We start from the raw sequence: 12,387 nt of genomic DNA, 5'->3' as shown, positions 1-12,387 counted from the left end.
CAGCAGCATAGCGTCAGTAGTGTCCTTAACGACCCTGCCAACCTTTGTATTATCTGCAAACTTGGACATTAAACTTGATATCCCATCATCAATATCATTCATAAACACCGAAAACAACAACGGACCCAACACTGAACCTTGAGGAACTCCACTAATAACATTAGTCCACGTTGAGCAGTGTCCATTGATTACCACTCTCTGTCTTCTGCCACTCAACCATCCCCTTATCCATAGCAGCAATTTGCCTCCAATGCCACACTGCTCCAATTTGTGCAGCAGTCTTCCATGTGCAACAGTATCAAAAGCCTTTCTAAGATCCAAATATATAATATCAAAGTTATTCCCTGCATCCAGTTCTTTTGTGACTACATCATAGTATCCAATCAAATTGGTCAGGCAAGACCTGCCCTTAACAAAACCATGCTGCGTCTGAGCTATAACTGAATTCTTGTCTAGATGATCCTGCAGTGCTTCTTTAACCAGTGCCTCCATTAATTTACCTGGAACAGACGTTAAACTAACAGGTCTATAATTACTTGTGTCAGCCTTTGATCCTCCTTTGTGAATTGCGGTTACATTTGCACATCTCCAGTCTATGGGTACCTCCCCTGAGTCCAAAGAAGCTCTCATAATTATGGCTAGGGGGTTTGCATACTTCCTTTGCTGCCTCCTTTAATATAACTGGATAGATCCCATCCACCCCAGGTGCCTTTTTTATGTTTATCCTCAACAATCTCTCCTCCACTTTCCTCTCAGTTATTACAAAATCATCCAGCTCACTGCCAATGTTTACTTTACCTACATCATTATCCTTCCTGAATAACTCCTCATGCGTGAATGTAGATGCAAAATACTCGTTTAGATTGTTAGCCACCTGAGCAGGATCCTCAACTGTTGAACCATCAATATCCAGTGGACCAATCTGATTCATCCCTTTCCTTCTCGAGTTCAAATATGTAAAGAACTCTTTTCTGTTTTTCTTTGCATCCTTTGCCAAGGATTTTTCGTAGTCTGCCTTTGCCTGCCTAATCTCTTTTGTGACTTGGTTACATGCCAACTTATATCTATCATAGGCTTCCATGTCACCCATTAATTTGTATGTATCCCATGCATTTTTCTTCTCTGCCACATGTCTCATTAGTTCATCTGACAACCATTTAGGCCTAAACCTTGAACAATATTTCTTAGTTGGTATGTAAAGCCTTTACTGGGAAACGATGTAATTTTAGCTGGCCTTTATGTTGATCCCAAGTATACATGTTTATTAACAGATGGACAACAAAGCAAAGGAAGCTTTATGTGATATAGCACCAAGAATAAGAACCCCTGAAGAATGCTCAGCCCTAGGAGACGAAATACAAAGCAATTCACCATCATCATCATCTGATACTAATTCTGAAGATAAGTTTGATTTTGAAAAGATTACTGACAAACAGCATAGCTCAAAATGCTGTTGACTGGAATTAGAAAAAGGTGTACCACATGTTACTCCTATTAATACATTGACTAAATTCAAGTTAGAAGTATTAGCATCCCTCACTGAAGTTGAAAAAATTGATCATCAATCAAAGATGTCAGAAAAAGATGCAATATTAAAGTACCCTAAAATCACATGAGATGTTGCACAATTGGTGGTTGCGTTGCCCCCTACTCAAGCCAGTATAGAACGTTTATTTTCAGCTCTAAAAATCATTAAATCAGATTTGAGAGCATTAATGAAAGAGGACTTGCAAATAATTTAAAATTTGAAAATTCAGTTTTTAAAGGAATTAAAGTTAATTTGCATGCTTCAATATGGTAATTATAAGTCAATGTTTTTTTCTATAATGCAACAAGTTGTTTTCAATTCATAATTCATTCATTTTTGTTCATTAAACTAAAGGTCAAATTAACTGTGTATTTTTAGCCTATAATGTAAAGATCATTCCAACAGTGTTTTTTTTTGTAAGTTGGGCATGATCACTGCTCACTTCAACAGTTCAAAACTAAATTAGGATTTTGATAAATTAAAGGAACTGGAGCCGGAGCCAAACATTTGATAAATTAAAGGAGCTGGAGATGGAGCCACAAAATTTTTTTCTGTCTCCACAGCCCTGCCCATGGGCCCTCCTTACTAGTCTGCACTGAATAGAACTTCTTGTCTGTCTGTACTTTCACTCACACATTAATTCAACCCAACTAAGTCTATAAGTTATTTTGGAGTTGCTATTTCCCAGGACCTTGTATAAGATCTTGCATTCTGCTGCATTAAAATATAGCTGCCACTTCTGTGACCATCCATGAAGTCATCCCAAAGAAGCACTACTTGGTACTGCTCGTTAATTACTCTCCCAATATTGACATATCTGCAAATTTTGACATCACTGCTTCTATCTCTCCATCAACATCATTTAAGAAATTGAAAACAACAGTAGTCCCAATTACTGGGAGTCCCCCCTTCTTACATTAGTCCAATCTGAAAAGAATCATTAGTCACAACCCTCTGCCTTCTATCCTGCAACCACCTTGAGATCCAACCTAAGGATCTTCCTGTGATCCCAACGTATTCCAGCTTATCGTGTACCCTCCCAAACATTTTTCTGAAATCCAAATAAACAATATCAAAATGATTTCCCACAACCAGTTCATGAGTGACACAGTCAAAATGGCTAACCACAGTGGTTAAACATTATTTTTCCTTTACAAAACTGTGCCGTGTTTTCTTCAGAATTCCATTTCTATCTAGGTGATCTTGTATTGCACTCTTGATCATTGCCTCCATATTTTCCCTACCACTGAAGTCTGACTGAGTGGACATTAATTACCTTTAGTAATGGCAATTTGTTTGCACTACTCCAGTCCAAAGGTGCCTTCATAATTAATCAATGCACTTTCCTTTTCAATTACCTCACTGTCATCAACTCCAGGAGCTTTACTTGTCTTTAGGCATGAAAGTTTTTCTAATAAACATCTTCTGTAATTTTAATATCATTAATCATGCTCCCAGTTTCTCTTGCATAGTTTTTTGTCAACATAAAGGGACTTTTGTGTCTAAATATCAATGCATTCAGCATTAACTTGGAAAATTCAATATAATATATCATCTAGAGGTATAGCATTTTGTACTGTGATCTGAAAAATCTCTTTAATAAACACACTGAATAATCTCTAAGTTATTTCCAAGTTAAGTTTAAAACAAGTTTCTTGGCAAGATGTTTTTTTATTTTGAAACATTCTTTGGAAGCAAACTTGTTCAAAAGAGTTGCTGGATCATTATCTAACACTACACTACCATGAGGTTAAATTTGAAATCTAAAGAAGGGCAGTGAATGGCAAAATAATTGTTAAGCTACTACCTATTGTAATGAAGCACTACCATGGGTAGCAACATTTTGGATTAAAATGTAGGCTTCCATCTTTAAAAAAGTTTTCTAAGCAAAGGTTTCTAATATAGTATTAAGAAAACAGAGATTACTTGATCAAATCAATTTATGGATCACTAATCCAGAAATTCCTTTGATTAAGCAATCCTTGAAAAATTATTATCCCTTTGGGAGGGGAATGATCAAGTTTTTGTCCAATTGTTCCTCTAGGGATCTAAATTTTGAATTGAAAAGACTTTCAGCTACCTTTTATTGAAAGAGGATGGCATGCCAAGTTTGTTGCACTGATTTTTAGGATGTCCTAGTGGACCACAAAAAATGGGCAGGCAGACATACTTTATTATTATTATTTTTTTAAATATGGATTTGGGAAAGTAATTTTCTTTTCATCTACATTTCATATTTTTCATTATTATCTTTTATATAGGTTGTCAATCTTTTAGAAATGTAGATATCCAAATCACTAATTTCATTCTGTTTCTGAAGGAAGAAGAATGAAAGTTACTTTTTTTTATATTTTCATTAACACCTAAAAACAGAATAATCAAACTATTTTGATATTAATTATAAATAATTTTCTTACAAGTATCATGATCTATTTCCAGTTCATCTCCTGAGGACATAGCAACAGCTCTTCTCATAGCAATACAAGGACTAGCAAGAGGACTTGTGTCTTGGGATTTATTACTATGGCAACTACTAACACTATCTGAATCACTGTTGAGAACAGCATGAATGGCAGGATTCCATGCCTTACTCAGCTGCAGTACTCGTGACCTTTCTGTAAATAAATGGTGTTTATGACCAAACTGTTCATACATGAATATAAAATCTACTAAGTAGAAAGTTCACATGGCTATTCACTAATAGATTTTAATTCAAAATCTGGAACTTAAAAGGAAAAAGAAAAAAAAAAAGCATTATTGAATAGCAGGTATAAAAAAAGAGAATCTAAAGTGAAGCCAAAGGTTTCTAATATAGTATTAAATCTATTATTTGATTTCACCTCCATATCATTAAATAAAATTTAAGATTACACTGTTTGCTAAAGAATGTTAAAATTATAAAACAATATATATATATATATATATATAACCTTATTTATTTTTTTAAATACCAACTAGATAAATTGGAAAATTTAGAATATAAGTATTATGGGTGAAAACTATACCCATTAGGTCAAAGTGCCAAGTATTTAGTTAATCTAAGTTGGACTTCTTTGCTGTACCCTATAAATAAACACATAGAATATAATAAAATAAAATAGCAACATTAAAATGATGATGTAGCTAATTATAGATATATGGATACATTGAATGGAATGTTAACTAGGGCTAGCTCCACTCAATATATGGCGCCTCCGTAGCCAGGTGGGCAGGAGCAGCAGTGTGTAGCACATGCTTCTTGATTAGATCAGGATTTGAGCCCGTGACCACCAAATATGGAGGAAGCAGAAAGGTCAGGGAACGACCACCACATATCACTGGAGAAATATGCTAATGCTCCTAAAAACCAAACAACAACACTCAATATATCTCATCAATAATTAGCTGAGGCTATCTGTTTCTGTTTGCCATTAATTTGATGGCATTAATCTGTTCTGATACTCTTTTTCTTTTCCTATTTCTATTCCTCGTATTCTTCTACATAACTTTATATATATATATATATATATATATATATATATATATATATATATATATATACACACAAAAAGATGAATAATCTGCTATTAAATACAAAATAGGTTTAAGGCTATAACTAGGTTAATGCAGACATATAGATTACAAATGAAACTGCAGTGAAGTTTAGTTTTCATTATTCTATTAGCTGACTGGAAATTCAATATTCAGTCAAACAAGATGATAACGCTAATACTGAGGTCCCACTTGTGAGTCAAATGCTGAATTTTGGCCAAGTCCATTTGGCAACCAAATATTCTACTGACATCTTGTGACAGTAGACTGTTAACAAACCTTGGTACCATGTCCCATATATATACAAGTTCTAAATGTACTATGCATGGTATGATAGTGGTGATCACTCAGTTGTAAAAAAACATAAGCGGGAGTTGTGTTTATGGTGTCCCACCTCAACCACTGTCACAGAGGTTGGACATTCTGCACAGAAGAATGACCAACCTTTAGAGAAACTAGATAATATCAGATCGTAGATGACTTTAATCATTAAGTGCAATACTACCACTTTGTTTAATGGAGGCTTTAAGCAGCAAAAATCAAGTTTAGTGTCCAGAAAAAAGGTCCAGTATATCTTGATCTCTCCTATTACGTAGCAGCATGGGTCATTTATTTCGATGCCATTAGGGTGAATCATATATTTCTAACATTTCATAGGTACAAAAGGCTTTAAAATTATTTTCCCAGACCAGCAAGAATGTCACTAGACTGAACTTACTGGTAACTCTTTAGGGAACTGTCCAGATCAGTTAAGACAAACTTGTCGACTCTGCTTTGACTTGGGAGGTGGTTAAAAGTGGGTATCCAGAAAGGAAGGGTAACACTACTGAAGCTATGTTAACCTTTTCCAGAGCATGCATGTATATTTTATATACAAATTTATACTTACAAACATTGCCGGTGATACCATTGTCAGGGAAATGGGAAATATATTGTGCAAAAAGAATAAGTGGAACAGCACTAGAGTATATCTGTCAGGGGAAAAAGTTGAAGAGGTTGTAGAGCAGATATCATCTTTTAAGGGCACAAAAGATAGTACTGTTGTACATGTTGGCAATAATGACATTAAGAGTATGAGATCTACAGACTTACTTAACAAGTGCAGATCAATCTTGAAAAAAAGTTGTGAGTTAGGGTTAAATTTGAGTGTCTTAGAGGGGAACAGGCATTCTGTGTGTTATTAGATACTCAGTCTAAAACACTGATGGATCCAATATCTTTCTATTTTAGAAGATTTAGAAGTCCGGTTGGCCTGCCTCCCTAAAATCCATTCATGGACACCTTCTCGGTGGTAAGTCCTGTTACGTCACTTAGGTGGCAATGAACGTGTAGAGTGGTTCTCTTCAAGAAAGAGGAAAAGACCAAACCCTCCAGCACATGACTGCAAGACAAAACAAATGGCCAATAGTCCCCAGCAGCTTTCACACCCCTCTTACAGCAGCGAGAGAATAAGAGTGGAAGCAGAAGGTGCTAAGAATCTCTGGGTACAACATGGCTGCCATGCACGGAAACTGAACTTGGCCTGTTACAACATAAGATCGCCTATCAGTGAAGACACGACATTAGAGCTGGAAAAGGAATTAGAAAATGTGAATTGGAATATCATCAGTTTGGCTGAAACAATAAGAAGAAATTAATCACTTATAAGTTTATCAAGTGGAAATCTGCTGTACACCAATGGAAACAGTGAAAGGCGCGAAGGTGGAAAGCCATAACGATATAAAAAAAACAACATTTTGGAATTCAAAAGTACATCACCAAGGGTGTCAAGACTACTACTCAGGATTTCTAAGAGGTATAAGTTAAAGGTTATAATGATTTATGCACCAACATCGAGCCATGATGATGAAGAGGTTGAAGAAATGTATACCGAAATTGAGTCTTCTAGATGAACAGAAAACTCACTACACTATCATTATGGGAGGACTTCAATGCCAAGGTTGGAAAAAGACAAAACAGCACAGAAAGGAGAATTAGAGGAAATTTGGAATTGGTGAAAGACTTATGAAATTTGCAGAATCTCGAGGAATGTCAGTAATGAATACTTTTTTCAAGAAAAAGGTGAACAGAAAGTGAACATGGAAGAGCCCAAATGGATTAACAACTAATGAAATGGACTTTATCCTCACTAACAGAAGATATATTGTGAATGATGTTACTGTCCTGAACAAGATAAATGTTGGAAGTGATCACAGAATGGTAAGATGCACACTTGATATAGATGTAAGAAAAGGAAAGGGAAAAAACTGATTCGAGTATATAATACAAAGGTCTTTGAGATAACAGAAGAGGAGAAAAAGCAGCATGTACTGGAACTTAAGCACAAGTTTGAGCTTCTGCAGACCTTACAGGACCAAGATATCAATGAGGAATAAAACAACATTCTGAAAGTGATAAAGCTGAGACACTTATAGGTAAAAAGAAATCAAAAGAAGAAAAAATTAGTCAAGAAACACTTTGATGAACCGAAGATGACAAATGAAGAGCAAGAAAAACACTGACAAGGAGAAAATTGAGTATACTGAGTTATGCAAAGCCATTAGAAAGAGACTCAGAGAGGAAATAAGGAAATTTAAAAAGAAAAGTAAAACAAGCATTAAGGGAAAACAAAGGATTTCAATCAGGAGCAATGAGCAGTAATACAGAAAGACAAATGATACTGAAACTGAAGAATAGAGATGGTGTACTTATAAATAGCAGATGACTACTATAGAGAATTATACAAGGAGCAAGGGAATGATGCCAGCAGTGGGAAAGATGGAACACAAATTAGTAACAGATACGACATACCTGATATCCTTGCTGATGAGGCAGCACATGCGTTGAAGAAAATGAAGAATCAGAAAGCCCCGAGGGAAGACGAAGTTACTGTAGAGTTGTTAAAATTGGGAGGAAGAGACATAATAGAAAAACTGGCAAGATCCTTCACAAAAAGCATTAGAAAAGGTGTGATGCCTAAGGAGTGGAATAATGCAATCATAGTTTTGCTGCATAAGAAAGGAGATAAATCAGAAATTGGAAATTATAGACCAATTAGTTTGTTATCCCACATCTACAGGTTGTTCACAAGGATCATTACTAACAGATTAGAAAGAATACTTGATGAGAATCAACCGAAAGAGCAAGCTCGCTTTAGGATAGGATTCTCAACTATGGATCACCTTCATATAATATCACAGCTAATGGAGAAAGCAAACGAATATAAAACACCATTATGCCTGGCATTTGTGGATTACGAAAAGGCATTTGACTCTATACAGCATGAGGCATGTTTTGGGCACTGGAAAGACAAGGCAGAGATACCCTATTTATTATGATTTTGAAAAAAATATGAGAATGCTACCTCCTTTATTAGAGTAGACAAAGACAGTAGTAAATTTAAAATTGAGAAAGGAGTTCTAAAACGAGACACAATAATATTTTCAAAGTTGTTTACTGCTGCCCTTGAAGCTTTCAGAAGATTAGACTGGTAGCAGATAGGAGTCAATGTCAATGGAGAGTACCTAAACCATTTACGATTTGCAGATGACATTGTGGTCATAAGCCACGATCCCAAAGAATTAGAGGAAAATCTTAATCAGTTATGCAGAGTTAGTAAGAATTTTGGACTAAAGGTGAATATGGCTAAAACAAAAGTAATGATGAAAAAGCATGCCACAGAAATGGCTATAATGATTGAATGAGCAGTAATTGAGAAGGTGGAGTCATATACTTATCTGGAACAAGTTATTAGCTGTAATAATGATAAATGGCTGGAAGTCAAGAGAAGAATAAATTTTGGATGGATAGCATTCAGGAAATATAGTCACATACTAAGGAGCAATATCCCAATTTGTCTGAAACGTAAAATAATGAACCAATGTATACTTCCCACCCTGACTTATGGAAGTAAAACTTGGGTACTCACAAAAAGAATGGAAGAGAAGCTGAGAACTACACTGCGAAGAATGGGATGAATTATATTGGGAATCAGACTGTTAGATAAGAAGAGAAACACATGGATTAGGCAGCAAACTCAAGTAAAGGACATTCTTATCAAAACTAAAGAACTAAAATGGTCTTGGGCAGAACACATAGCTCAAAGACATGATGACAGATGGACTAAGAAAATAACAGAATGGTACCCAAGAGGAGCTAGAAGAAAACCTGAAAGACATTAAAGGAGATGGACAGATGAAATTCATGAGTTTGTGGGTTGTAAATGGGTGACCATTGCACAAAACAGAAGGAACTGGAAAGTTGCTGGAGAAACCTTCATCCTGCAGTGGATTGAAAATGGCTGATGATGATGATGATTGAGCGTCTGCACTTCTGCCCAGACACAGCAGGAAGGAGTACATGATGAGAGCCTTGTCAATCAATTTGGACCTAGAGAGAGAGTACAAGGCTCATGGGATAGAATTTTTATCAGTGTAGTTTGTGCTTGTTAACACGAGACTTCCCACTTAACTTCCTCATTCTCTCTGCACTTAGCACACATATATACATCTCCTAAGGCATTATATCCAGCTACAGTCAGGTCTCCATACATATAATAAGACTTTGGCACACAGGAGAATTGGCTTCAGCAATCTCCCCAGCCCTGAGCTGATTTAGTTCCCTCAAGGGCAATGACCCTTTTCTTCAACTACTGAAATCCATCCATAAAAATGCTATATTTCCACTTAATTTCCCTCCTCACTCACTCAACTTTCTCTCTTTCTGCAGCTATAACACACTATGATAAATCCCAAGGTGTTAATCCCTGGATACTTCTGGCAATATAGTGTATATCAACTAAAAAATTTAAAAATAACTAAATGCAACAAGGCATAATACATTAAGAGTAAGAGTTTAATATCTATATAATATCAGTGTAGATACACCATAGATAACTCTTAAGAAACCAAGATGGTAGTGTGGAAGGCATCATTTGCTCTGTACCTCATATTGTGCTCTTCCTTCACAACGAGTTGCCATAGTATTGCACTACCTCGAATAAGTAACGCTTCACTAATAGAGAAAACTATTGTTACTTATTCTCAGTGAGTACCCCTACTCAGACGGTAATGTTTCAAAGCTATTGGCCTATCATTAGTGGGTGGGCAGGTACCCTGGTATAGCAGACATGACAACCCAGTTGTGAAGATAATCACACAATATGAGAGATGCCAAAAGGTTTATATGATAATATTTAAAAATAACTAAATGCAACAAGGCATAATACGTTAAGAGTAAGAGTTTAATATCTATATAATATTGGTATAGATACACCATAGATAACTCTTAAGAAACTACGATGGCAATGTGGAAGGGTACCTGCCCACCCACCGATGATAGGCCAATAGCTTTGAAACAGTGCCATCTGGGTGGTGGTACTCACTGAAAATAAGTAACAATAATCTTCTCTATTAGTGAAGCGTTACTTATTCGAGGTAGTGCAATACCATGGCAACTCATTGTGAAGGAAGAGCACAATATGAGATACATAGCAAACGATGCCTTCCACACTACCATTGTAGTTTCTTAAGAGTTATCTATGGTGTATCTACACCGATATTATATAGTGTATATCAACATACACAACCAATAATAATTTTTATTAAAGAGATCATGATCCAGGTTAAACCTGTTGTTGATAATAACTTATTGGTTTGGTATCCAGACATATAGAAACCAAACCTCGGCACTCCTGGAAGTAATCACAGTGAATGGAATGATGCCATCTGGATCAGAGCTGTTCTTTGTTAATAATCATCTCATGCAGCAGTTTCCAACCTTTTTTTGACTCGTAAATCCCTTTCAACGTAATATTTATTTCATGAACCACTAAGCCTTTATTCTCTGAAATCATATAATAATTCTGAATTCTTATTATAAAATATTTCTGGTATTACCTTTTTATAAGCGATATTGCATAATAATATAAAATTATTAAGTACCTATACACAACAATGGTCTTAAAGAATGAAAGATGAAACCACAACTAAATATAAATTTTTAACCGAACCACATAAATTGATATTAAACTATTTTGTAGTTTACAAAAATATACCCATGTAAATCCAAGCAGACATCATTACAGAATTTTTAGTGTGAACCTCCTGGAACACTTTTGCGAACCCCTGGGAATTCACAAACTACCGGTTGGGAACCGCTGATCAAATGTTATTAAGAATAAATAAATAAATAAAAAATGAAATAAGCAGTAGCTAATACACACCTGATGGAAATACTTATGGTTATTATTTTTTTTTGTGTTACTAGTATTAATATGTTCCAATATAGCAGAAAAAAGGATTAACTTATCTGAAATGTCACAAACTGTTGTACTGGCTGCTCTAATGAAGTTACAACTTCATTTTTTTCAGTAGTAACAATAAAATTATATTTTCATTATTAATGAAATGATATTGACATTGTTACTACATCAATATGAATTGTGTCAGCATGAATTATAAATTAAAGCATTCTTGAAACTAATTACATAATACCTTTTTTGAAAATAATTTTGGAATTACAATACTGACCAGGTTTTCTGAATTTAGTTAATATTGGCTAGGTATAGCCAAAAAATAGATTGCATATTTTGTTTCATTATATTTGTATATTATTCACTAGGCATTTGCTGGTGCATATATAATAACAACAAAGCAATTACTTCATAACTTGGGGAATTTCTTGTACATGACTATGTAAATCTCTTAGATTTATGCACCAGGGGATGCATAAACCTAAGAGAATTGCTTTTAAAATTCTAGAAATTCTTAAAAATATCATCTCTCATAATACAAATCAAAATAGTATACTATTAAACACACCTCTATTATCACAGAGTAGTCTTGGGTCCACGAATTGCTGACTTAAACTGTCTTCACAACTATCCATAGATCCATTTGATCGTCTTTCTCTGTCAAGCCTAAAGGCAAGGTATATAATTCATATGAATGTAACTGAATTTTTAAATATAGTCTACAGGTAATATTAGTAAAATAATAAGAGGAGTTTACCTCAATATAGTGCGTAGAACACTTCCATATGATACCCTCCAGAAATTAAAACGGAAAAAACGAAAAAAATCGACAACTTACCGGTACATTAGAGTAAAATATAAATAATTAAATAATCCTTCCTTAGGAAAATCGTTTTTGAATATTTTCGTTAGATTCTTTTAATTGCGTTAATTTGATTTTTAATTGTTTTAAATTGATTTGAATTGCATTAAATTGATTATTTAATTATTTATATTTTACTCTAATGTACCGGTAAGTTGTCGATTTTTTCGTTTTTTCCGTTTTAATTTCTGGAGGGTATCATACGGAAGTGTTCTACGCACTATATTGAGGTAA

General features: G+C 34.8%; 1 protein-coding gene across 5 annotated transcripts in view; it reads right to left on the bottom strand.

Moving 5' to 3' along the window:
- The window catches only part of LOC150078471 (rho GTPase-activating protein 45-like), a 492,654-nt gene that overhangs the window by 160,381 nt on the left and 319,886 nt on the right, over positions 1 to 12,387 (bottom strand). For all 5 annotated transcript variants that reach the window (XM_090385482.1, XM_090385485.1, XM_090385486.1 and 2 more), the window contains 2 exons: positions 11,860 to 11,957; positions 3,946 to 4,143 (listed from right to left, as the gene is read on the bottom strand). In XM_090385482.1, coding sequence (XP_090241608.1) covers positions 3,946 to 4,143; positions 11,860 to 11,957 — 296 coding nt within the window. The remainder of the gene's footprint in view (positions 1 to 3,945; positions 4,144 to 11,859; positions 11,958 to 12,387) is intronic.

The sequence above is a fragment of the Mastigoproctus giganteus genome, chromosome 11, assembly GCF_048544385.1.
Source record: "Mastigoproctus giganteus isolate SK-2022 chromosome 11, ASM4854438v1, whole genome shotgun sequence".
NCBI lineage: Eukaryota > Metazoa > Arthropoda > Arachnida > Uropygi > Thelyphonidae > Mastigoproctus > Mastigoproctus giganteus.
Note: the sequence above shows the minus strand (reverse complement) of the source record. Positions and strands in the feature narration are given on the sequence as shown.